Genomic DNA, 27,463 nt, shown 5'->3' with positions numbered 1-27,463 from the left:
TTTCATTCTCTTGCCTCTTTCCATTCTCTCACTCTATCCCCACAGCCCCCCAAAATGTTTAAGACATACAGTAATGGAGTTCAGTGTTTAAGACATACAGTAATGGAGTTCAGTTAAGCTACAGAATTAGTATTTCAGATAGCTTTCTGGATTATATAATTTTGTTTCACCTTGGATTATATCATGATTGCCCCTTGTCTTTTTCTCCTTACCTAAAACTAGGTGGGGAAATTGCAGTCCATGGTTTGGATCCAGCCTATCCAGGATTATTATCCAGTATATTTCTTAAAATACAATCTCATTCATGTCCTCTCCAAATTAAAATAGCAATTTACATCACTTTCCAGAGGGAACCATTGTCAACGTATCTGTAAACATTCTCCTAGTCACCTTTTCATATTATAGATGTAGATGATGTAGATCTAGTTATGCATAGACACACATATAAAGTTTATGTAAATAGGCTTATACTGTATATCCTATTTTATACTTTCCTTTTTACCACTAAACAACCCTACCTCAAATTTTAATACCAGTATTACCTCCAAATGCTTTGATTTAGTCCTAAGGAATCAGTCTGAAACAATCAGTGTCTCATTTTATTGTGCATATCAAAGGCGGCATTAGAAAAAACGATACAAGTTTACCTCACATCATTTTTATAAGAGGGACAAAATCCCAAGCAAAGCTTTTTAAAGTTAATTGAATCCTGCCCGGCCGGGTGTGGCTCAGTGGTTGAGCGTCGACCTGGGATCCAGGCAATCGGGGTTCGATTCCCGGTCAGGGCACATGCCCGGGTTGCGGCTCGATCAATGACTCTCTCATCATTGATGTTTCTGTCTCTCTCTCTCTCCCTCTTCTTTCCTCTCTCTGAAATCAATGAAGATACATTAAAAATAAATTAATTAGAATTAATTGAATCCTATTTTAACACAAATCCTCTTGTAGTTCTTACTTAAGATAATACTGGCTCACTACAGTTTTGAGGAAACAAACCAAAAGCCTCTCCAGTCTGGGAGGAAAAGCTGCCCTTGGACACCTCCACAATGGGCTGGTAACAGTGGGTTAAAACGTGGCAAGGATTAGTCATGTAAGCGTAACCAGTCATAAGCTGAATAACCCACTTACACAACTCCTGTAATTAATTCAGACACACTCGGCAGCTCTGATTTCTCCATAACCACCCCCACCTCAGACCAGTACGTAAGCGTGCGCTCAGTCAGTGCAGCCTGCTCACGCTGCCTTATCGACGCCGTGGATACAGCTGATAGGCGTGAAGCGGGTACATCCATGCCCAGCTGGCACGCGGTTCAGTTAACTGAGAGTTTGAAAAGTCAGCAAGCTCGATTAACATTTTCATAAATGTATTTATTTCTGAAAAACATTTTTAGTAACTACTTAGTTTTTAAAAAATACATATTGATCTGAAGGGAAAACTCAATCTGTTAAGTAGGTGATACTGAGGAAAGTCTGAAATAATGGGTTCGCTTCCTGTTTCCACAAGTCTGACCTGTTTATTTACTACTGATTCACAGAACCTGGGACTCAGCTGTTGAAGCCAACTTGCTGGGGTTTCTGGGAGGTAGGGTAATCATGAAAAAGGAAACACTTCCATTCTGTGTATAAAAGACTGCCTTGCATACGGAATGAACCCCAGAAGTACTGCTACTCAGAGTCAAATGCCCAGGTACTGACTGCCCTTGCAGAAAGAGACAGTTGAATGTCTCCTCTCCCTGCAGTCAGAGCTGGTGCAATGACACTGCTGTCACAAACAGCAAAGACAATGGTGTTTGACTTTAGTAGCATTTAGTACCCGGAGGAAGACTGCTGTACAGAAAAACATACAAATCTGCAGATCAAAGTGAAAAGCAATGACGTACTGTTGCTTACGCAGATGTACTGAATTCAGTGCCCACAGATTCTTTATTCCATGGGAGTGGGTCCTACAATAGTTTAAGGGCCCACCCCCGCCCCCAGATGTCAAAGTGAAATGAAACTCAGCGCATTCTAAATGACTGCTGTACCTCACTTAAACTGTCTATTACTAAGAATGATCAACTGTGATGGCACAAAGAGCCTGTGAATTGTAAACATACCAAGTCGGACAAGCCCATGCCTTAAGAGAACCTGCCCTGAGCTTAGCTTCTGGTCAGAGATCAGACGGCTGCACCAGTCGCCCACGCATGAGCTCCCATCTTGATGTCACAGCGCATTCTTAGGCCAGGTGTGTGCTCACCAACCTATACAGGGGTCTGGGCAATCCCGCAGGTAAGTTTCAAATTGACCTTTGGTAACGTCCATCAAGGTTGTGAATACAGTCAGCTGAAAGAAAAGTTAGTTTTATTTTAAGGATGTTTTAAATCCTAAGATGTCCTGATTTATACTATCGTTTCTTGTGGAACTGCTTTATGAAGTTAATATTGAATATATAATATTACATTATATATAAGTAAATACATAAGACAAATGTTATATAAAGATCCAGATAATAAATAAGTTAACAATAAAAACAACTGCAACAGACTATTACTCCAGGTTGTGAATGTGAATAGGCTTGGGAGAGAACCTTTGGTTCTTTACACGGTCTCCTTCCTGAGCGCACACCGCTCCACCAGCAATGCTGAGGCTGACTTGGCCGTCAGTGTGCAGTCTGTCGTCCTGCAAAGCCTAACGCTTACTACAGAGTGTGACCTGCTTAGCTTTAGCTGTCGTTGTCCTTAAAGCGCCCAGTGGGGGGCTCGGCATGCAGACTGCGAGGCACAGAATCTGTAAGTAACCACTGAGCGCTCATGAAGATGCGCGGGCAGGGTCAGCGGGCTTAAGGAAGGCTTCCTGTGAGCAGGAGGAATCGGCTCTGGCAGAGGTCATCGAGATGCCGGTTTTAGGGAGGATTAGGGGAAGGGGCCAAAGGAGAGAACAAATGGGAAAATCTGTGTGTATATCCAGAGTGCACAAGGGGGGGCTTTCGGGTACACAGAAGTCAGGCCAAAATGCTACACTTAATACTATGCCATGTCAGTAAAACCGGAAACAATACTCTGACCAAACTGACATCTAAGCCACAGTGGTCAGTTTCTTTGTCACATGCCAACAGTGACTTAGTCACACACAAACATTTTGAAAAATCAGTCTTAAGCTGAACATGCCTTGGGATTCTAGCTCTGATTTCTCCAGGATGACAGAGAAAGATAAAACATAGGACCAAATTCTTTCCCTAAAAGCAAATGCATATATATATACATTTTTTTTTTTTAAATACCTTGTTGAGGACAGGTTTTGTTGACAGGACATCATATATGGTTGGTAATGAGATATTCTAAAACACAAAAACAGTTTGTTCAGTACATTAAATACGGACGTTAACAGCCTTATCCACACAAATGGGTCATCAGAAACCAAGACGCTGTTCAGTCGGCCCCTCCGCACCCCCCCTGAATTTCCCTTGGGGTCACTAATGTACCCCTTTTCTTTGAGTCTTCCTCCCCCTTTCATTCTTGCCTGCCTGTCATTCACCTTCACCAAGCAGTGTCCAGAATTAGAACGAGAAGGGGAAATACAGCAAAATTTTGCTCTTTAAAAACAAAAAATGTCAGTGGAGACTGTCCATTGATACTGGATAACATGAGGTTTATAAATTCTATAAAAGCAAAAGAAAAATGCCAGAACTAATACAATCTTTAATGGTCACCACCTGTTTCTACATCAGACACTGTGAGTGTTACTTACCTCTTGGGTTGTCTGGTTTAGACACATCTTTGTAGCTGATCTTCGATCATCGAGGAAGAAGGGATGTTTCCAACGGTCATAATTAGTTTCTACCACATACCATCTATCCTGCTCGAGGTCGAGTCTGGACACAAAAAGAGATTCCTCTCAGGCTTCATGCCTTAAACCTGTACATACGTGAGTCTGTGCTTTCGTTTTCGCTTTGCTCTAACAAATGTACTTACTCATAGACATCCAAAGATTTCTTTCTGTCTCGTGTAATCACACAGCCCTCCCCAGACTTGTTGCCTCCCAGGATAAAGTATGCTGGGGCCAGTATCTTCGTTTTGATCAATATATTCCTGGCTTCTTCATAACTACATAAAAACATTTTTAAAAAGGAAACATTTTTAGTTGACTTAGAATGGAAATTTTTTAACTACAGAAACTAGGTGAAAACAAATATCTGAGGAACATGTTTTTTAAAAGAGGATGATGACAGTGGCCCAGGGAGAAACCACCTCCACCTCGTATGTGGTAAAACACTGATCTGAGTGACCCCTCTGGTCCGAACAAACAACAGCCTCAAGAGAGCATCGTCCACCCTTCCTGTCTCTGCCTTTCACTCAACAACAGAACAAGGGGAAGCAGTATTAATTACCATATATAGGACTTAGGGAATAGAGAGTAAACCTTGAAAATTAGGACTATTAATAAATGAAGTGGGTTTTCAAGGACAGTTGCTAAATCTTACTCCCTGGGAAGCGTTAAAAATAGAATTGATGCCCAGCTATTCTAGGTCATTTTGATGTAGTGCTGGCTAAAGGCAGGTTTGCTATTACAGGATTCCTGCATCAGCACAGAATATAACTTCTAGGTTAACAGGTATAATTTAAATGAATATTTATTATATAATTTTTATTTTGTGTATAGGTCCCTTCATAGCGGCACTATCACTAGAACTTTTAAAATCAATTCATTTCCTTCTTTTAAAACACACCACACACACAAATGAATTCCACATGAGGTGCACCTAAGAAATTCTGAAATAATTCTTCAATAGAAGGTAAGCTGGAAAATATTTTAATATTTTAATATGAGTCGTTTAAAATAAATACAATGCACTAAAAGAATCGTACACCATGATCAAGTGGAACTTACTGGATGTAGGGATGGTTCAACAACCACAAGTCAACCAATGTGATACACCATGTTAACAGAATGAAAGATAAAAATCATATGATAATCTCAAAAGATGCAGAAAAAGCATCTGACAAAATTCAACATATTTATGGATGATAACTCTTCACAATATGGGTACAGAGGGAATGCACCTCAACATAATAAAGGCCATATATGACAAGATCACAGCTAACACATTCAGTGGTGAAAAGCTGAATGCTTTTCCTCCAGGAACAAGGCAAAAATGCCCACTCTTAACCATTTTTATTCAATATAGTATTGGCAGTGCTAGCCAGAGCAATTACGAAGGAAAAAAATAAAAGGCATCCAAATAAGAAAGGAGTAAGTAAAACTGTTGCTATTTGCAGATGACATATTATATATAGAAAATACTAAAGACTTCACACAAAAAAACTGTTAGAACTAATAAATTCAGTAAAGTTGCAGGATAAAATCAAAGTATGAAAATCAGTAGCAATGTGCTAATAATGAACTATCAGAAAGAGAAATAAAGGAAACTCCCATTTACAACTGCATCAAAAAGAATAAAATACCAAGGAACAAATTTAACCCCAGAGGTGAAAGAACTGTACACTGAAAACTAGAAGGCAGGGGTGAGGAACCTTTTTTCTGTTGAGGGCATTTGGATATTTGTAACATCATTCTTGGGCCATACAAAATTATCAACTTAAAAATTAGCTATGACAGCATAGTTTACAATAGCTAAGATCTGGAAACAGCCCAAGTGCCCATCAGTAGCTGAGTGGATAAAAAAGCTGTGGGACATTTACACCATGGAATACAACGCAGCTGTAAAGAAGAATAATCTCGTACCCTTTGGGACAGTATGGATGGGCCTGGAGAATATTATGCTAAGTGAAATAAGCCAGGCAGAGAAAGACAAATATCACGTGATCTCGCTTATACGTGGAATCTAAAGAACTTAATAAACTGATGAACAATAGATTCAATGACATGGAAGCATAGATGAGACTGACGAATGTCAGAGGGATGGAGGAGGGCGGGTGGGCAGAGGGGGAGAGAGTAACCAAAGAATTTATATGCATATATGCACAACCCAAGGACACGGACAATGGTGGGGAGAGGGACTGGGGAGAGGGAAGGGACGGGGTAGAATGGGTCATTGGGGAGAAAAAGGGACATCCGTAATACTTTAAACAAAAATAAGATTTTAAAAAAATAAAATAAAAAATTAGCTATGAAAAAAGCTCCTAGATGTACTGAATTTTGAGTCCCACCTGTGGTTGCCTTGGCAGGGCCAGACCAAATGATACGGCCCGAGGGCCAGATGTTACCACCTGTGCTATAAAGACATTGATGAAAGAAATGGAAGACATAAGTAACTGGAAAGGTATTCCATGCTCATGGATTGGGAGATCAATACTGTTAAAATGTCCATACTACCCAAAGCAATCTACAGATTCAATGAAATCCCTGTCAAAATTCCAAAGGCATGTTTCACAGGAGGAAAACAAAACAATCTTAAAATTACATGGATAGCAAATAAATAGCAAATGCAATCTTGAGAAAGAACAAAGCTGGAGACATCACACTTCCTGATTTCAAACTCTATCGTCAAAACAGTACGGTACTGACATAAAACAACATAGCTCAATGGAACAGAATACAGAGCTCCAAAATAAACCCATGCGTATATAATCAGTTAATTTACAACAAAGGAGCCAAGAATACCAGATAGGGAAAGGACAGTCTCTTCAATAAATGATGCTGGGAAAACGACAGCCACATGCAAAAGAATAAAAGTAGACCATCTCACACCGTAAATAAAAACCAACTCAAAATGGATTCAAGACAAACGTAAGATCTGAACCATAAAATTCCTGAAAGAAAACAAAAGTGGTAAGTTCTTCGACACAGGTCTCGGCTATAATTTTTTTTGGATTTGGCACCAAAAATTAAAGATAACAAAAGCAAAAATAAACAACTGGGACTATAACAAACTAAAAAACTTCACAGTAAATAAAACAAGAAAATGAAAAGGAAACCTACTAAATGGGAGTACATATTTGCAAATCATGTATCTAATAAGGGGTTACATCCAAAATATATGAAGAACTCATGCAATTCAATAGCAAAAAACCCCCAAACAATCCTATTAAAAAATGGTCAGAGATTCAAACGAGACATTTTTCCAAAGAAGACAAGTAGATGGCCACCAGGTAGGTGAAAAATGTTTAACGTCACTAATCAGGGAAATGCAAATCAAAACTACAATAAAATACCACCTCATACCTGTTAGAATGGCTTTTATAAAAAAACAAAAAACACACACACAAGAAATAACAAGTGCTGGTGAGGGTGTGGAGAAAAGGGAACCCTGTGCATTGTTGGGGGGAATGTAAATTGGTGCAGCCACTATGAAGGTTCCTCAAAAAACTAAAGAACTATGTGATCCAGCAATTCCACTTCTAGGAGTATTTAGCGGAAGGAAACAAAAACACTAATCCAAAAAGATAGATGCACCCCATGTTCACTGCAGCGTTATTTACAACAGCCAAAAAACATGGAAACAAATTCAGTGTCCACAGATGGGGGAATAGGTAAAGAAGATGCGTGTATATACGCACAATGGAATATTATTCAGCCATAAAAGAGGAAACCTTGCCATCTGCAACAACATGGATGGACCTTGAGGGCATTATGCTCAATGAAATAAATCAGACCGTGAAAGACAAATACCATATGATCTCACTTATATGCGGCATATAAAAAACAACCCAAACTCATAGATACAAAGAACAGATTAGTGGTTGCCAGAGGTAGCTGGGGGATGGGGGTGGTGTTGGTGAAAGGGGTCAAAAGGTAGAAACATGGAGTTATGAGTCCTGGGGAACTAAAGTACAGCATGGTTACTATAGTTAATAATACTGTACTGTATATTTGAAAGTTGCTAAAAGTAAATCTTTAAAAGTTCTCACAAGGAAAAAAAATTTTGTAACTGGTGATGGACGTTAACTGGGTTTATTGTGACCATTTTGCGACACGTACATATATCCAAACATTTTGTATACCTTAAGCTTTGTATATCTTTGATTCACATAATTTATATCAAAAATAATTTTAAAATAAAATAAAAAATAAAGCAAACAGATTACCTTGTGCTATTTTCCAGAACTGATCTAGTGATAAACCCTATCCACATGGCATCTTTCTTTCCCAAGATCCACTCTATGACACCTGGAAGAGATCAAGCACAGTGTCACAGGACCTGGGAGAGGTGAGAGTACTGACCAGAATGCACCGTCCAGCTCTCCTCTGAAAACATCTACGAAATTTCCCTTTCATTTAACAACGGCCTACTCACCCATGTAACCGCCATTTGTGCTGAAACGCTCATTCAGCGTAAGACTAAACAGCCCCTGAGAGAGAGACAGAGGAGTGAAGTGAGAAACACAGACCATCCTGTTCGAGGCCCTCGCTGTACTTCACATGGTACATCGAGGCCTGGACGGGGTCATGGGGCAGGCCAAGGTCAATCCAAACCACGCTAATACCACCTCCTATTACCAGAGCTTTTTCGGAAGTTCAAAGAATTTCCACACCTAGTGTGCAAGATAAGTAGGTAGGATATTTTTGGCCTCACTTTTCTAAAACGCTGCAGGGCAGAGAACTAATGCCGAAGGTGCCGAGAGGCACACCTGGGACCAAGTTCCAGCCTGACGTTCCCAGCCCTCGGCACCCAGCCGCATGCTTTACCCCGGAACGGGCTCGCAAACCTTCATGCCTTCGGCCCTGCCCTACCCTGCGAGCTCGCAGCTACGGGGGGCAGAAGTGCAAAGGGAAGAGGGGCTTCGGACACTTTAGGTCCCCATTTCCTTAGGCTCCAGCCTCCACGAGTGACAGCGGACGGGCGCTACCTGGCCGGCCCTGTCACGGGAGAGTCCTTACTGGTTTGAAGCCCGTTAACATGCCCACGTAGCCCGCAAAGCTCGCAGCCTGGAAGACAGTTTTATTGTTTCTTTTGAAGTCCAAATTCACTGTCAAAGGTTTCAGCTCCTCGGTTACGACCCAGGAGTTGTTATTTATATTCCACCTACAAGAGAGAAATTTAGTGACGTGTAAGAACAATGATGATGATGATGCCAGGCGTTACACTAGGTACTCGAATCCTTACCGACCAATCCTAACGGGAATTTTGCGTCAGAAGGGAGGCGGTTCGGGGGACAGGGTGAAAAAGCTGAAGAAGGGATTAGGCAAAAAAAACCACAACTCACAGACACAGACAGGAGTGTGGTGCCTGCCGGAGGGAAGGGGGGGCGGGGGCGGGCCGAAGAGGGTGAAGGGGGGATAAACGGCGATGGAAGGAGACCTGACGGGGTGGCGCCCACACAGGCAGTGCACAGACGATGCATCACAGAACCGTACACCTGAAACCTACCTACTTCTGTTAGCCAGTGTCACCCCAATAAATTCAATAGGAAAACGGGCCTTTGCAGTATGGGTGGTCTTATCCCCACTGGCCACACGACAAGACAGGCTCAAAAGTTAAGTACTTCTCCCAGCATGACAGCCGATAAATAGCAACCTCCAGGTTCAAACTTAGGTCTCTAGTTACAAAGCCCTGTTACATTTTTTTTCAGAAAGTCAAGAAGCCGTGAAAGAGAACGCTGTTCTTCCTTCTAAGCAGTGCACTGGACACGCGTCGGGGGCCTTCTGGCACGCTCCAGATTTCCGTTCACTCGCTGACGAACTCGCAGATAACAGCCGGAGTGTGCCCGTCTGGTCTCACAACTAAGAAGTCCGCTCTTCACTTCCGGGCACACTTTGGGTGTGACTTGGGACTTTTCATCAACAATCTACTCTTCCTAAGGACCGACACACACCATTTTCTTTACTTACCCAAGAAATATTCCGAAATCCATGTTTCGCCCATGTATTAAATGGCCTAATTGAAAGTAAGCAAAAGAGACATGTAGGAGCAGTTATGACAGTACGACTGACCCTAAATCAAAGCTGGACGCCTAATTTTGGCTAACTGGTATTCACAACTGTTAAATCCAACAATAAGCATTAAGCAGCATCCTGATACCGTTAAGTCTTAAGATCAAACCGTTGTCCCTGTCACATCAGCCAGATCCCCCCAAAACCCCCAAGAACACAGGGTTCCAGGTAAGAAAAGAATGTGAGGAAAGGGTCAGTGGTCATTCTCCGGTCCACTCTGACACGGTCCTACCCGGACACAGCTATTTTAGCCTCGCTAATGTGACTCGCAAACATGCTTCGGGCATTGTCACCTACAGCTGGACACCTCAAGGGTTATACCAAAGTACGGGTGAAAAAGAGCGAATCAGGGTAAATCGCCGTGTGCCTTGTACTCTGGGGTCTCCCAGGAACAACACGGGAAAAGTGAGGGCGGTCTTCACGGGGTCCCTTGGCTGAGAAACGAGGGAGACGTGTCCTGGGCTTCGAGGGAAGGCTGGGCCCATTATGCGTATGAAGCTAATGAAGCAGCCCGTGAGCACTTATGTCCAGTCACGAAGAGGGTCCGAGCGACGGAGGGCGGGCCGGCGCGTTCACAGTCCCGAAACCCCTCCCGGATGTTTCGCAGCCCCGAATTAAACTCCGGTAGGCGTCACAGTGGTCTTAAAGTACGGATACGTTTCAATTCACTTTTAAAAAATTTACCTTTAAAAAAGTTACCAAGATCCATACACTGTATGCAACATACACGGAATGTGCACAGCAAGCCCGGATTTTACAAGTTCCAATTCCATTCACTTGGAAGATCTCCTTTCCCCTGTACTCTGCAGCGCCCACCCTCCCTCAGCACACTCACCTTTCTTGTCCTCTGCTATTATTGACGTACAAATGGTAAAAAATTCATAGAAAATGTTGAATGAAATAATCTCTCCTATGAGAAAAGATGGGAATTTTTTTGGTTAATAAACAGGGCCACGACATTATCAGAAAATTCTTTTTTAAGAAAGGGTTCAGCTGTCATCACTGTGTGAGTTTTTGCTTTGGCATGTACAAGAATGTTCGTAACTGTTTGTTCTTAACCAACCCAAATCTGCGAACGACCCAAATATCCTATTCATGCAAAAAGTGCAAGAAACCAGGCACAGCAGTTCGTACTGTTTGGTTCTATTTATAAGCAGTTCCAGGGGCAAAACCAATCGAGGGTGAAGGCAGAAGAGCTGTGGCCTGGGGACGCGGTATTGTCTATTGTGCAGGAAGGGGTGTGACGGGGCATTCTGGATGGCTGGAATTTTCTGTATGGTGATCTGAGTGGCAATTACATGCATCTAAGTATTTTTATTTATTTTATTTTTAAAAAAATATATCTTTTCTGATTTCAGAGAGGAAGAGAGAGGGAGAGAGAGAGAAACATCAATGATGAGAGAGTCATTGATCGGCTGCCTCCTGCACGCCCCCTGCTGGGGATGGAGTCTGCAACCCGGGCATGTGCCCTGACCAGGAATCGAACCCGCGATCTCCTGGATCCTGGGTCAATGCTCAACCGCTGAGCCACGCCAGCCGGGTACATCTAAGTATTTTTAAAATTCCACTGAGCTGTATACTTAAGATCTGTGTGCTTTACCATATGTATACCATACCTAAAAAAAAAAAAATTCAAGTGCTTTATTAAACTTTTTAAAAGCTGAGAAATGAGCTTTACCTAAAGGTATGCCAGTGATATCTGCAATCCCCTTCATCTCTTCCTCATACGGGCCGGGGAAGTTGCCCAGCAGACCAGGCTGAAAACCAAACAGATTAACAGTCACTCAACCTAAAGAGCTGCTTTGAGATTTGGTTCTTTCACATATATTTGTTCTAGATTCTGCTGCCACAATAGGTGACCTTATTTTTAAAGGCCTTTTCCATCACGTGTTCCTATAAGATCGATGGAACGCTCGCTATGACTCTTGCTCTCTGTACCTTTGAGCTCAGCTGTTCTCAGGTACTGTGCAGAAGCCTGTGATTCTCCGATTGCTTGTATTTCACCCTCTATTTCATCTAGCGGGTGGGGAACTGGAACAGTTAGTTCCACCTGGATGATCTTCTATGACCCACGACACAGGAGCATCACAAGCAGCACACATCTCTTTACTCAAACCCACCCGCCAGCCAATGGCATCCCACCCTCATCGCCGTTTCCTTCCCACGCATAGCAGAAACCTGCATTCTAGCCATTCACCAACACTCCCAGCATGGTGAACATCCCACCTTGGGCCAAGACGCTTCATGCACTCAGCTGGCAAACAACGGACATGTGAGCAAATTCGACGGTGGACATCAATGCAACCTTCTGCATTGATGCAACTACTTTTATCCTCAATGCAACCACTCACCACCTGACCCCCACAACAAAATGTTATCCAGTCCCGAATGTCATTAGGTTAAAACACCTGCCCAGGGCCTTGGTGCCCACCCCCATCCTGCGCACCCTGCAGGCCAGTGAGGGCCCCAGAGCAGTCTGAAGGAGGGTGAAGAGAGTGTCTCGGGGGTCCCAGGGGCCAGGCCCTAGATTTTCCACTGGCTCTACCTAAATAAAAAAAAAGGGGGCTGAGAAATAGTCTTGCTGTAGGACCAGGAGGAAGGTGAAATGGTTTGGTGAACATGCAGCCACAAGAAATACACAACCCAAGTGAGCTGCAATGATCGCAGCTACTGAGGGCTCCGTAAAGCACAGGCTGGCTGGAAAAAGCCCTGGGCGTCCTGGGAGACTCAGGCAAGGCACCGAAGAAAAATCCCCAAATTTTCAGGAATGAACCTGTAAGCCCAAGTGTATGTAAGGGGAAGGAAACACCATACTCCCAGTGAAATACGTATATTTTGCCCACTGCTCTGTAAGACTATCAAGACTTTTAAAAAAGCATTAAAGAGCAGTTAGTGGCCAAAATTCGCCATGCTACTTCAGGTCCTGTTGCTCTAACGGTACCAAGCCCCAGAACATCCGGTCCCTCTGAAGTTTTGATAATTGTCTAGAATAAAAGCAAACGTGTCCAAGCTCCTTAAATTATGCCTTTAAATAAATACCAGAGCCTTTCCTGAACTGCGGGTGTGTGTTTAAAAACTGATTGTAGGAAATATTTCTTACCAACTTTTGATCCACTATCTGCATAATTTTTCCACTTGGAACAAAGGCATTTACTACGTCCCTCAAGGAATTCACGATAATCCTCAGCTGAAAAGTAAATTAATTAGTTAATTAATGAATAAGAAACATAAAGAAGTATTGACATTTAAGATTGATATTGGTATAATGAAAACATACATAGGCCACTTATTTGTATGTAGCTAAATAAAACAGGGTGATATTTGAAAACATTTTCAATTCATGTATAAACACAATACATCTTTAACATGGCATCTGATTAGCTCTGCGGACGAGGGCCGATGATACAGAGACGGAGACAGAGGGAGGGCGGGGAAAGGCAAGAAGGTCCTCGTCCGCTCCCATCACTTACGGTAAGCGGGAGAAAGTGCCCCGAGCTCATTCTTAAAACACCTGGTGTGTAATTTCACCAAGTGTTCATTTACAAGGGCCTTGTATTCAGTAAAGGCAGAGACAGGAGAGTTAAGAATCGCGGCGTACCGACGGCGCCTTGTCGGCGATCAGCTCGTGCCACCTCTTGTAGGGCGGCAGGTCCAGGTTGATGGTGTACCACGGGACGGGGCCCCGGTAGCTGCAACGAGAGGGGCGCCGTCTTGGAATGTTAAAAGCAGTTTTTGATATGTGCCTCTAACACATCCATTGCTTTTTCGGAGAGAGCGGAGGGAAGGGGGGAGAGAGAGAGAAACACGGGTGTGAAAGAGACACATCGACTGGCTGCCTCCTGCACTCGCCCCAACCGGGAGTGGGGAGCGAACCCACAACCCAGGTCTGTGCCCTCGAGAATCAAACTCAAGACCCTTCGGTGCAGAGGCCGACGCTCTGACCACTGCGCAAGGCCGGCCAGGGCAAGGTTATATTCCTGGTAACAACGTAGAAGTTAGCGCTGGACCCAAAATTTGCAAAAGCCCACTTCCCAGGGCTTCTGTCCCACGCTGTCCATAATCATAAGGAGCTTCAGAAATCCTGGAACAGAGCTACACGTTCCGGAACAGCAGCGTGAACTCGGGATAAGTAGCCTGAGCCTCACTGCTAGAAAATACCCGCCCCCTTTTCCCTCCTGAATCTCTGCAGAGGCTTAGTCTAAGCTTGGGAACCCCTCGGTCTCCCCGTCACACGTCCTCTTAGGCGGTCTGACACTGACGCGGTCATTGCTGGCTTCGGCAGGGTCGCCTTTTAGGACCCCAGGGTGGCCACCTGAGCTCGCTTCCCTGACTGGCTTCCGGGAGCTTCGCTGCTCACGCAGCCCCTTGCTGTTCCTGCTGTGCTGCAGTCCCTCATCCGTCTGTGGTAAATCCGGGCCCCAGCACCGGGGTCACACCCTCCCCAACTCCCTGCTCACAGATTCACACACAGCAGCCTGCGCACCCTTCCCTTATCGATGCGCCTGGGCCATAGTGCTTTGCGTCGCTATGGAAACGTTATCATCTGGCACTTGCTACCACACTGAAACAGCCTCGAAGGCGTACCATTCAGTGTCTTATCAGCCTAAAACTCTGCCTAAAAACAGCCAGCGTCTGTCCCATTATTGCTCTGCTCCAGAGAGGCATCGGGTGTCCTCAGCGTACGCAACAGTGTTCCCGGGACGTTAAATTAACATGTGACCCAGGCTTGTCACGGCAGCAACGGCGGGTTAGTTCCTCAAAGTCAGGAGCGGCGGTCCCATTTATACTTCCACTGTCATGAACACACATTTGATTCTGTCACTAATGCTGCTGAGCTCGGGGCCTGGGTATAGGCTTAAGGTTTTAGGGAACTTAACCAGCAGCCACTGATGGTGTGATGCAGATAGAAAAGGAGAGCACGCTTGCTTTGGAAACATACGTTTAAACAAAATCACAATGACTGCGTTTTGTTCTGTTCAAAATCCCATTTCCTTAGTAGCTGATAACTATAGTAAATAGCACAATACTTAACTCCTAGAAAAAAGCTTTATAATTTCATTATTTCACATGCATAATTCTGCACCACGATTCAACAAAATAATTATTTTCATCCTATTACAGGCAGGTGCTTCTAAGCTCCTCCCTCCTGGCCGGCCTGCACCCGTATCTCCGTGTCCAACAGCAGTGAGACGTCGGGGGCCCCCTCGAGCCACGCACCTCGGTGGCACTGTGATAAGACAGGTGTTCGACCTATGAACTCCGGTCAGCTGCTCCTCCCTCCACAGCACCCAGTAAAATCCAAACCATGCCCCTAACCTGCCCGAAGCTCTGGATTCTTTTTCAGCCCAGAGTCTCGGGCAGGCTCAAGAATTCCAAAGAAATGCAGAGGGAACAAATTCCTACAGCAGACGGTTCCACTGAGTGGGGACGGGAGACCCCAGAAACCTCTCTACAATAAGCCCTCCGTTAATCAGAATTCTTTGAAAAAACTGTTAATCTGATTAACAAAATCATTTTCATAATTAAAGGTTAGCCATAATCCCGTATTTTACTTCTCAGTAAACATTTTTCTAAAATATCTCAGTAACGAACATCTACACCTCGACTTCCTAGAGCAGCGAGTTTCAGCCCTTTTCACCTCGTGGCACACGTAAGCTACTTACTAATATTCTGTGGCACGCCAAAAGATGTGTCTTTTGTTGATTTGACAAAAAGTTGGTATAATTTTGATTGATTTACAAAAATAAAAATAATAGTAATTACCTACCCTTTTTGCTCTAAACCGACGTTTAAAAAAATCAGGTGCCTATACTTGTAAATAAGGATTTCCGGTATCAAGAATTAACCAATCAGATGCAACCTTATTATGGGACGTGACTGATAAGATGAAACTCTATTACATGACCTACATATTTATGGTTCAAGACAGGGCATTCATACCGGACAGCGATTGTGTTGGCTTTTGTCATTTTTTTATTTGACCACCTGAGGGAAAAGAGGTCAGTGCCTCTGACTAGATAACCAGGTACTGCATGTTTTAAACATTCTTGCGGCACACTAGTTGGAAATTGCTGGGATGGCCGGGTGTGGCTCGGTGGTTGAGCACTGATCTAGGATCCAGGAGGTCAGGGTTCGATTCCCGGTCAGGGCACATGCCTGGGTTGCGGGCTCGATCCCCAGCAGGAGGCGTGCAGGAGGCAGCCGATCAATGGCTCTCATCATTGATGTTTCTCTCTCTCCCTCTCCCTTCCTCTCTCTGAAATCAATAAAGATATATTTTTTAAAAAAGAAGAAAGAAAAGAAAATCTCTGGTGTAGAGAAATAAATAGTATCTGCCTTATGAGGATTACATGAAATATGCAAATACTTAGCATCAGTGTTCAGTTGATGGTTAATTACCGTAAAATATTTTCCCACTTTACTACAAACAATAAACATGAAGTTATTTCTGAGATTTAGCATCTGCTATGCCCAGGCATCATAATCAATATTAAGCATTGGCAGAACCCACCTGGCGCCCCGGGTGGTTTGGAAACTAGTCCAAGTGACACACACTCATCCGTATAAATAACAGAGCAGATGCTAAGCACCAGTGAGCAGCAGAAAAGAAATGCTAATGGGGTTCAGAGGGAGTCAGGGGTGCTCTGGCTGTCAGTCCCTTGACCTCCAGCACTGAAATGGCTGGTCAGGCTGGATAGACGGGTGTTTCCTTCCTCCCTCACAGCGGCCCACTCAGATCTCCAGAATCCAGGCACTTGGTTGAAAAGGATGACCTGGAAGGCATGGGTGGGTGTGCTGTCATTCAAAGGCACTTCTCTTCTGGATCTTAAGACCCACGTATAGTTCAGAGAAGAGAAGGGTCAGAGCAGAGCTGAGGGTTCCTGAGCCGGGACCTGGCTAGTGAGGTAGGAAGGAATCCAGCAGAAATACCAGGGCAAAAATATTAACATTATGTAGGTGTTTAAACATACGTATAAATAAATTTATTTGTATATGTGTGTAGGCACATGTACACACACACACACACACACACTCGGCAATCTGGAACCAGTTAAAACACGGAAGGTTTGCCGGGCAATCAATTCATAGACACGTATTAAGGTGCGCATAAATGGGAGTAGGAAAAAAGGCCTTGGACGTGAAAAATACTCATTAAACGTTCAATGAACTGGGGCAGTGAGACCAGCCAAGGGACGGGCACAACCAACAAGGCACTGAGGACTACCAGGCTGTCAGCGACGGCAGCAAGGGGGACCCGGAGAGAGCCAACCCTGAGCGGGCTGGGCGCGCACCGTCTCCAGAATAACAGCCACTGATCCCTTCTAAATTACTCCCTGCAAACACTGGCCTCTTCCGACAGAAAGGAGAGTAAATCAGAAGAATTTAGTTTAGTACAGTTTCATCGTATCTGGACCAGAGGCTATTTAGGATACGTAATTTAGACACGTGCAATACAAAATGTATAATTAGAGACCTACAAAACTGGAAAAGCCATCTTGATACTACCGGTTAGAGCTGTACTCTGCCTTCTCCTACCCCCAGCAGGAGACTTCCATCCGGCAGAAAGAGCGGGGCAAACAAGATCGCCCGCCTGACACCGCTCCTCTTTCCCACCCTGGTGCCCTCCGGGCCGGTGAGCTGGCCTTCGGTCTTTCTCACAGACGCAAGTAGCCACAAGCATCTGAAAACGCCGTCCATATACCTGGACTGAAAATATTTAAAATACACTAAAACATGATACTGGCCCTTCTCTTATGATTTCCGATCCTGTTTTTTCCTTGATAAATTTGATTATGGTGCCAGGGTTTATTTCTTGAATGTTTCACATATAAGACCCCACACTTTTTTGTTCCAATATAATCTGGTAGTTTAGACTCGGGCACCACAGAAAAGCCCAGGTCAGCTCTGCATTTGTCAGGAAGAGTAAAATGCGTAGCGGTAGATAGAAGAATTTAGTGGGAATTCTTCCCCCTGTGACTTTGATAGGCTGGAAATTAGCATTTTAATCATAAGGTATTTTCTTATTTGTCCAGGGTCTTAGTCAGCTGCATAATACACAAACCTAAGAAAAAGAAATCTTTGTCTTTCTTACGATCAAGGACATGACTTACATTTTCATTCACTGCCATTATTTTTATGGGATCATTACGTAGGGAAATGTGAGTTTTGATCATCTGATATTTACTCACGTTGGTCCAGAAGGAGGGTAGGTTGATTTTCTGCAGTCTTCTGTCCACTAAAAAACAAAGAAAATTTAAAGTTTCAGAAAATAACAAATGAAGTAGGCAACAGGCAAAACCAGTTAAAGCTCGTGAAGGCAAATTCAAGTATGGTCTGCCCTTTTAGAGCATTTCAACACTTCTTAAAAGTCTTGTCCTCTGACAAAAACTTCTGAAATCTCGAACGTGAGTGCACTTTCGGCCTCAGTTTGATTTGCACTGGTGCCAGGTGTGGTGATCTGGCTTTTACATTGCAAATATAGTGAGTAAAGAGGAGTGTTAAGTAGATGGCTCTGTATGTCAAATAGGTTGATTTATCACTAATTACTTGATAGGAGGTGCTGTTACTTGAATTTATGAGCCAACTCTATTGCAATAGAGATCTGCGTCCCAAACCAGATTTTCAGGGCACACTGTCCAGGGCCCTTCGTAATCTGGTCATAATTTACCATCCAGCCTCTCTCCCTGCCACGCCCCATTACATGCAGCCACATGGCGGGTGAGCACGTCCTGCTACGATCTCTCGCCCTTCCATATGCGCACATGCTGTTCCCTCTGCCCGGAATGCCTATTCTCCACTGCGTGAACTTCTGGCTGTAATTTCCAAGATCCAGTTCAAATGCTGCTTTTGTGTGTGTGTGACATCTCCATCTACTTTCCATGTGAAAAGTCACCCCCTCGTCTACACGCCCACAGCCTTTGCGCACCTCTCCATTACCATATCTTGGCATTGCATTATAATTATGACTGTGTCTCTCTTCACGACCAAACTCTGCTCCTGGAGGTGGGGGTGGCTCTGAACACTGAGGCGAAGGACGCGTGAGACTTACAGAAGAGTGTTCAGGCTACGTAGAAAAGAGAATCAGCCCTGAACATAAAAGGAACGAAAAAGTCCACATGGGTTCATGATTCCCTTATTACTAGTTCAAGATAGCAAGCACGTTTATCTTTCCTCTGGAGACCCAATATTATGAAAGTAAAATAATTTTTTTTCCCACTGCTTTTTCAGCGAGAGTGGAAGGAAGGGAGAGAGAGAGAGAAATGCCGATGAGAGAAACACAGCGACCGGCTGCCTCCCATGTGCGCCCTGACCCAGGCCGGGGACCGAGCCTGCAACCGCGGTACATGCCTTTGGCCTGAATCGAACCTGAGACCCTTCAGTCTGCAGGCCAACGCTCTAACCACGGAGCAGACTGGCTAGAGGAAAAGTAAAATAATGTTTAAAAAGAAGAGAGAGGTAGAGTAGGGATGGAAACCACGAGAACTGCAGTTTGAGCTCAGAAACTGTATCTGCAGCAAATTTGTGTGAGAATGAAACTCTTAGATTTTGTTTTAACTTTTAATAATATAGGAAGTGCAGAAAGTAGCTTGACATCACCAGTGATTCTAACTTTACTACAGTATAACTTTCTCATATAAGTGCTACTTTGCTTTGTAATGTTAGGTAGATTTTTATTAAGAAACAGTATTAAGTATCAAATTGTCAAAAACTACTTCAATCATTAGAATTTAAATTCTATTTCTAAATTATTACAATATAAAAGTATTAGGCATTAAATATCAATTTGATAATCCAGTATCAATTTAGCAAAAGCTAATTTCCAAAGCCATTCAATGTTTAATAATAGTGGTTGAAGGACGTGTCTCTTGTTTAGAAAACTTTCAGTCTCAGCCCTGAGCTTAAAAATCACAGTGAAACTTCAAGGCTGCTACCTGTCTGTTGTGTGGCAGGGAAGTCAGCATCTGTTTCTTACGCTGTTGGGAGCCGGTGACGTGTCTGGACATGGTCCACGCCGCCTGAGGGTCTGGAGTCAGGGACCCGACCCTCCCGACAATGACCCTTGATATTGAGAGCCCGCTAGCTACGTGTCTGGACATGGTCCACGTAGCCTGAGGCTCTGGAGCCAAGGACTCAATCCTCCCCAAAAGTTCCCACTAGAAGCCGAGATAAAGACGGTTACCAAGGTCTGAGCTCATGCAGGTGGCAGAGCGTTTGCTCTGAAGGAGCGTTCAGACGGCCTTGTGGGAATGTGGGGAGGGGTGCTACTCAGCAAAATCAACAGTGTCTGTATAAATTGAGCTGGGAAAATAAACTCGGGGCTGGCAGCTGGCAGCAGGCACGAGCCGCGGCCCTCCCGACCCCATCTTTTTTGTGTCTGGCTTTTCTTCATCCTCACCCCTTCCTCAGGACCGTTCGACTCTGCCGGCGGCTCCGGCATTACGCAAATTCACAGAAATGAGGATGGTGAGGTCTACGCGGGCAAAAGAAGTTCACGGCTGACAGTACTCGTTCAGTCACACACAACAGATTCAAGCGTTTTCCATAAAGTGTTTGCCAACAGATAATACAATAGCCACAACCTTTAAACACCATTTTTACAAGTTTTATACATTTATCCAACTAAGCCTTTTTCTGCTTCACACACATTTCCACTGTCAACTGTTACACATCACAGCAGATTCCGCTTTGGGTCTTACCGAATGACTAAGTTCTCAGTTTCTTTGAAAACATCCTTGCCTGTAGTTGTTTCACAGACTATTCATAGAGACTAATCCCTTAGTCTCAAACTTGGCACTGACGCTCTAATAAGTACCAATAACTAGGAACTTCAAGAGTCAAGGAAAACAGCTGGGAAACGTGTGCCCTGTTCTTCAATTGATACTGACGATGCTGCCAACGTCCTGGGCAACTGTTCTCATCTAAAGGCTAATAGCGTGGAACAAAATTTCTCAGGACACACCTCCTACACTGCGGTAACCAGATGCAACTGAAGTCGCCACGGGTGAATGGCCTTCCTTGCTGGGCTAACCAATGAGCTACGTGGCGACGGACTTCGGTTGCAGCCTCATTTTACTATTTAAAATCTATAAGTAAATTCTGCTGTGATGACATACTCTAAAGTTTCTTATTTTTCTGATCACTTTTTTCCCGTGAGTTGGGAATATTGTGAAGACTGTTTTTGTAATGTCACATGCACTGGAATTTTTCGTCACAACTCCAGCGTCACTGCATAGTAGCCACAAGGGCCTGTCATCTAACTCAGTAACAAGATAACCCATTCTCCACTTTGCCTCAAGAGAACAACATTCACTTCTTGTTTTGATATGATAGATTTGCTCCGGTAATTTTTTGTTAACAATTAAAATAATAAGGCATATTATACAGGTGGCACTTAAAATGCTGTTGAGTTATAACTGCCAGACTGTCATTTGAAGTGCACCGAGCGGCAGTGAAAAGCTAAAGCAGCCACAGGCATAGGCCAACAAACAGGTGTGCTGTGATCCCAATCAACGCTGGGACATGGACACTGACATGTGACTTCCGTGCAAGTTTCACGTCACAAAGTGTTAATCTTCTTTTGATCCCCCAATTTTTAAAAAAATCTAAAACCTGCCTTTAGCTCACAGGCCTTCGAAGAACGTCTGGCAGGCGGGGCCTGGCCCGCGGGCTGTAACTTGCCAACCACTGTTCTGGGGTACCCGCGCCCGCACAGACCGCCCTGGGTCTTGCTAGACCATCTACTCAGTTTCTTCAGAGGAAAACCCTTTAGGTGCTGTGCATGTGTAGAAAGGGAGCGAGAGGGACAGAGGTTGTGTGGTTAGTTTTTTGCCGACCAACAATGCCGCCTGCGGAGGTGGGGCTGCGGGGGGGGGGGGGGGGTGAGGTGTTTTCTGTTTACTGGCCCCTCGTTTACGGCTCCTTTCATCTTCATCTATTATTCTTACTCTCCAGAATAACAGAATGTAAGAGCAAAAGAAAAACAACCAGAAACTACAGGGAGAAACTGTAGTATTAGAAAAGTATGGTTCTAATAAAAAGAAAACAGTCCCAACTAGAACAGGAGTTACAGGTTTAAAGAAGAATGGAGAAAATCAGAACCAAGAGGGTAAGTCGGAAGCTGAAAAAATACAGGATCTAGTGATGATAGCAGCACAGGTTCAGTTCCTCCGCCGTTGAGAAAAAAGGCGAGAAAGCAATTAGGAACCCCAAGGACAATAATCTGTGTGAGAAAGGCATGATATAAATATGAAGCGAGCTAAGCTGGAATTAATATGAGTATTTGGTAGAGGATACATCTGAATATTCTTTCAGTGCCAATAGCATCTTGGCTTGAGAATTTCAGCAAAGGAAATGTAATCACAGTGCACTGAGCAATGACCAATATTTAGAAATCTTACGTTATCAATGTTTACTAAGCAAGAGTAAAAAAGTATGTAGAAGGGAAGAAAGGGAGACAAAAGGTACAGGGGTGAAGGATGTCTCCGTGTACCACTGCAGACAACCCTCTGATTACCCCCCGAATGCCCAGGGAAAGAAGGTCCACGCGCCCAGGCCACCGGTCACCTAGAGGATGCCCATCGCGGCCCAGCCCAGGGGCTAAGAATGCAGGGCCGATTCTTCTCGAGAACGTACTTTTCACTGTAAGAGCTCAGCTTCCGTCTTCTCTGGAACGCCCGGGGTATTGCCTCTACGGTTTGCAAACCCTAAGACCTATGAATAAGTCTTTATCATTTATTTCTAGCTAAAGCCTCCAGACTCTGAGTTACTTTGACACAAGTTACCGGGAATTTTAGGGTCATGTTCTGGGGGCAAAGCGGGCTCCATGCGTGATGAGCGGGTCACATGGCTGGTGAGAGAGCTGGTGCCCAGAGCCCCAGCCCCAGCCTCCCCTGCTCCCTCATAGCTCCCCACAGAGGTGCAACGGAAGCAATGCCTCAATTCCATTCCAGATACGGAGCAACCCGCACTTCCTCAAGGGCTGTGACCATCTCAGCCAGTAAATGCAATGGAATGATGTTCATCTCTCTCAAATAATTGTATTTGCATGACCTGGGTTCCAAAGCCAGTATCCAAATCAAACTACACGGCTTATCTCTTATGAGATACTGTGGGGGAAGTAAAAAGTGCTCTGTCAAGTCTTGGGAGAGAATTCGACCTGCCCCAGGGGTAAGAGAGTAATCTAGCCATCACATATGTGGGAGTCCAAGGTCAATAAGATATTTTACTATGATAATTCTGGCAGCAAAAGATAAACATGAAATTATAATAGACATGAACTCTGCCTAGAACCTGGCTGTAAGAATAAGTGGTAAAAAGGTCATTCTAAACAGGTTGGATTTGGGGGTAGAGTCTCCAGGGGTGAAGACAGCTTCCAAACCTATGTACAGGCTTAAAGAGAATTACGATGAGCTCATTTGTTATTTAAAGTTTCTCACTGTCTCTGAACTTAACGACACAACCTTATCAAGGTAAGTACAAGTCTGAATAGATGAGAGGGAAAGATTATAGATGGGTTAGGGATGTGACGTAGTCGACTAGGTATAACTGGGCTATTCCGTCACAAGGGAAAAAACACAACCCACTTAGAATCTCATCGCTCTCTCACGTGCCCTCCGAAGGCAGAGGACTTGCTGAAAATCTGTGTAAAATGTTGTTTGTTTTTTTTGTTAAACCTTACTCAAGGATATTTTTTCCACTGACTTTTTTTTTTCTTTAGAGAGAGTGGAAGGGAGGGAGGGAGGGAAGGAGGGAAGAAGGAAGGGAGGGAGGGAGGGAGGGAGGGAGGGAGGGAGGGAGGGAGGGAGGGAGGGAGGGAGGGAGAGAGGGAGAGAGGGAGAGAGGGAGAGAGGGAGAGAGGGAGAGAGAAAGGGGGGGGGGACATCCCCAACCAGGGCAGGGAGTGAACCTGCAACCCAGGTACATGCCCTTGACCGGGAATCGAACCCGAGACCCTTTGGTGTGCAGGCCAGTGCTCTAACCACTAAGCATGCTGCCAGGGCTCTGTGAAGCATTTTGTAAACACTTTCTGGGTCAGTGAATTCTCTAATTATTCTCGTGATTCCATGGGTTCTCTGTTTTTCTTTTTTGCTCAATCCCTCCACCCCCAGCACCCCCTCCTCACCAGAGCTGCCTGCCTGCTCTGTCTGTTTCTACTTTGTCAGTTTATTTTGTTCATTAGAGTCCACATGTGAGGGAGATCATAGGGCACTTCTCCTTCTCTGCCTGGCTTATGTCACTCGGCACAATGCTCTCCAGGCCCGTCCAGGCTGTGGCAAAGGGTAACATTTCCTTGCTTTTTATGGCCCAGGAGTGTTCGCTGGTGCGAATGCCCCACAGCTGTTTCACCCACTCACCTGCTGATGGGCACCTGGGCTGCTTCCAGATCTTGGCTATTGTAAACTGCACTGCAGTGAACATGGGGTGCACATAGTCTTTCCAATTAGTTTTCGGGTTCCTTTGGATAAAGTCCCAGAAGTGGAATTGCTGGGCCACAGGCAGCTCCCTTTCTGATTTCCTGAGGAAGCTCTAAAGGGGCTGCACCAGCCTGCACGCCCCCAGCAGCGCGCGGGCTCCTCTCCCCACGCCCTCGCCAGCACTGGCTGCTTTACTGATGACAGCCATTGCCACACGCCCGGTTGCCCGGGCACCTCAGCCCGTTAGGCCTCCCTTTAATCTCTGTTTCCTCCACCTACTCCGTGTTCACCTGCTCCAATGGCTTCAGGTAAAATGCCTATGACTCCCAATCTCTCTCCGGAGCTCCAGTCCCAAAGGCCTGCTGGGCATCTCGGTGCCACAGGAACCTCGGCGTGACGGGAATGACAGTGACCTTCACTCTCCCAGCCCCGTGTTCCCGGGGGTGATGCGGCCCCCGCCCAGCTGAGCGCCTGAGAAAGGTGGCTGCCCCCACCTCCTCCTGTTCTCTAGCACCGTCCCCTTCCTTCCTTCCTTCCCCACCGGCATCGCCTTCCTGCAAGTCACCCCGTTTCCCCCCTGGACTCACATCCCCCTGCTCCCTTTCAGCCCAAAGTGATCTGTTTAAAGTGAAAACGTTTTCTTGTCGTATCTTGTTTAAAATTATCCAGTGGCTTCCCGCTGCTTTTAGGGTACATTCCAAAATCCTTAACAAGGCCTAAGAGCCTGATGACTCTGTCTCCCTCTCCCTCTCCCCCTCCAGACCTTTCTGCTCTGCTGGCGCTCGTTACCACCATCTCTTAATCTGTCTCCCAAAACAATCAATAGCAAAGAATGACTCAGGAAGACCTTAAGATATGCTATATTCTGAAAACACAGGAAGAAACAACGCCCACAGACATTTCAAGACAAATGATTTTTTGTTCATAAGTTAAAGAGGGGCCTCATTATTGACATTTATCAGAAGGAGCTTTGAAGTATCTTTTGTTCCTATGTGGCTACAAACTATCACATAAAATGATTCCAAGTGAAAAACTGCTTACTCTTGTCAGAGACTGAGGACACTGAACTTCTGTGAGGTTCCAAAGAGCCTTTCAGCCGGTGCCCCAGAACTTTCCAGAGCAGTAAAACAATTAAGAGGGGCCCGGCACACGGGAGTCCACATTTTAATTTAGAGGAGATACTAAACTAAAGCCCCCACACATCAAAGAAAGGACACTTTAACAACAAAAAAATTGGAAGGCCATAAAATCAGAATAAAAGCTAACACTCTGACTTAAAAATTTTAGTTTTATGCCCTTACTGTTCTCATTTCATTGAAACTTATGAGAGCAGCTGCCCAAACAGACGCCCGAAGCTGGACTAGATTTTGACAACCACTGCGCCAGGGAAGAACATTAGATTCATGGAGACTGTTGGTTCTTCTTGTTTGAAAAACGGCCTTTAAAATACTTTTGCTTGATAAAGTATTGGGAAATAAAAAATTTTAAAAAGCAGCCCCAGACACCTGCAACTTCTCTGAGGTTCACAACTAGACCTCAATCGGATGACAGGCTCGTCTGACACTCACGGCCAGGCCCCTGCTGTTCTCCCAGCGGGTACAACCAATGGCACAGAACGCCTTCCTCAGGTAAGCTCACGCTGAGACCGGATGAAACCAGACTAGGCAAGGCCGCTCGTGATTCTGTCCCGGCACAGACGAAAACGAGGGAACTATGCAACCCACAAAATACCAAACACCCCCCTCTTGCTACACCAATGGCTGTTTCCTCTTTACCCAATCAGGGAATTGCCCCGCTTGCTAAAAGCATTCAATGTATAGCAAACCCTGGATTCCTCAGGCGTCCCTCCACATCGCACGGCCAAATCCCAGTTATGGAACAGGCTTTTCCCACAGCCCTTGACTGAGAGGCATGTTCCCACGGTGGGGCTCCCTCACGCCAGGGCGTCGCCCTTTGTTCAGCCCCGGGTGCTTCCCTGGAGGGGTTTGGCTACGGTGCACACATGGTGTCAGAGCAGTAACTCCTTCCGACGTCCCCAACTCCAGCCGCTTCAAAGCAAGCTGATTCCCTCTCCGCGCGGCAGCCCTAGTTTCACCTGTCCTCAAGCTCTGCCGGTCCTCGTTCCCGTGGACACTGCGCATCCTCCTGGTAACAACACCGCGGTCCGTGCCACTCTGTACTCCGCTTTTACTTGCATAACATGGTAACTGTTACCGGCTGAGTAATATTCCGTGGTTTTATTCATGAAGCATTTCTCCTTGGAGAAACAGAGTGAGAGCGCCCGCCGCTGCTGTCAGCGCCCTGCCTGAGCTACTGGCCAGGCCCACTGCCCTCGGTCTCGGGTCGGGTCCTACGTATCGATCAGCTGGGGGAAAGCGCTGGGGGAAAGGCTTGTTGCCTTTCGAGGGGAGCTGGGCAAGCGCAGGGCCCGGGCTCCGGAGGCTGAGCGCAGACCCGCTCCGGGCACGGCGCCCGGCCCCTGCCGCCCAGGCCGGGTCCCCGCCGCCTCCCCGCGGGGCCAGGGCCGCGGGACCCGCGCCGCACGGCCGGGGAGGCGCGGGGGCCACGCGGGGCCCGCCCGGGGCGCTCCCGCTGCGCCGTTCCCGGGGCGCTCGCACCCGCGGCGGGCACCGGGCCCCGCGAGGGCCGGAGTCGTCCCCCGAGCTCGGCTGCTTCTCGGCGGCTCCGGGCGCGCGCCCCGGAAAGGCCCCGGCCCCGCGGCGCCCGCGCACCCCGCGGTGGGGTTCGCCCGCCCCCGCGCGGGGAACGGACCCCGGGAAGGACGCGGCGCCCCCGCCCGCCCCCCGCCCTCCCGGCTCACCCACCGGCGGCGCGTGCTGCGCCAGGGCGCAGGTGACGGCCACGGCCAGGAGGGCCCAGGGCAGGCGACTCGCGCCCCGCATCGCTCCGCCGCCGACGCCGCTCCCCGACGCCCGCCGCGGGCCCGACGGCTCCCCCAGGCCCCGGCAGGCCGCGCCCCCCACGTGACCGCGCGGACCGCACCACGCGCGCGGGGCGGGGCGCCGGCCGCGGGCACCCGCGCGGGCGGGACGGCGGGGGCGCCTCGGGGTCGCGGGGGGGGCGGCGGGAGCAGGCGGCCTCCGGTCCGGGGGGGGGACCCCCAGGGTGCGTGGGGGCCCCGCGCCCGCGCCAGGACCGTGCGAGGGCCGGGCGCCCTC

The 27,463-nt window shown here is 46.2% G+C and overlaps 1 protein-coding gene across 1 annotated transcript; it reads right to left on the bottom strand.

Moving 5' to 3' along the window:
• Positions 1-1,347: 1,347 nt before the first annotated feature.
• ASAH1 (N-acylsphingosine amidohydrolase 1) lies at positions 1,348-27,246 on the bottom strand. Its single transcript, XM_081130165.1, has 14 exons — positions 27,110-27,246; positions 18,060-18,106; positions 13,469-13,559; positions 12,971-13,057; positions 11,549-11,627; positions 10,706-10,780; positions 9,769-9,814; positions 8,818-8,962; positions 8,234-8,288; positions 8,025-8,106; positions 3,951-4,082; positions 3,727-3,850; positions 3,260-3,316; positions 1,348-2,322 (listed from the first exon to the last, which is right to left on the bottom strand). The coding sequence occupies exons 1-14, from the start codon at positions 27,185-27,187 to the stop codon at positions 2,233-2,235; spliced, it is 1,188 nt and encodes a 395-aa protein (XP_080986291.1). The 5' UTR covers positions 27,188-27,246; the 3' UTR covers positions 1,348-2,232.
• Between the last annotated feature and the right edge of the window lie 217 nt (positions 27,247-27,463).

The sequence above is a fragment of the Miniopterus schreibersii genome, assembly GCF_964146895.1.
Source record: "Miniopterus schreibersii genome assembly, chromosome: 2".
In the NCBI taxonomy this organism is placed as follows: Eukaryota; Metazoa; Chordata; class Mammalia; order Chiroptera; family Miniopteridae; genus Miniopterus; species Miniopterus schreibersii.
Note: the sequence above shows the minus strand (reverse complement) of the source record. Positions and strands in the feature narration are given on the sequence as shown.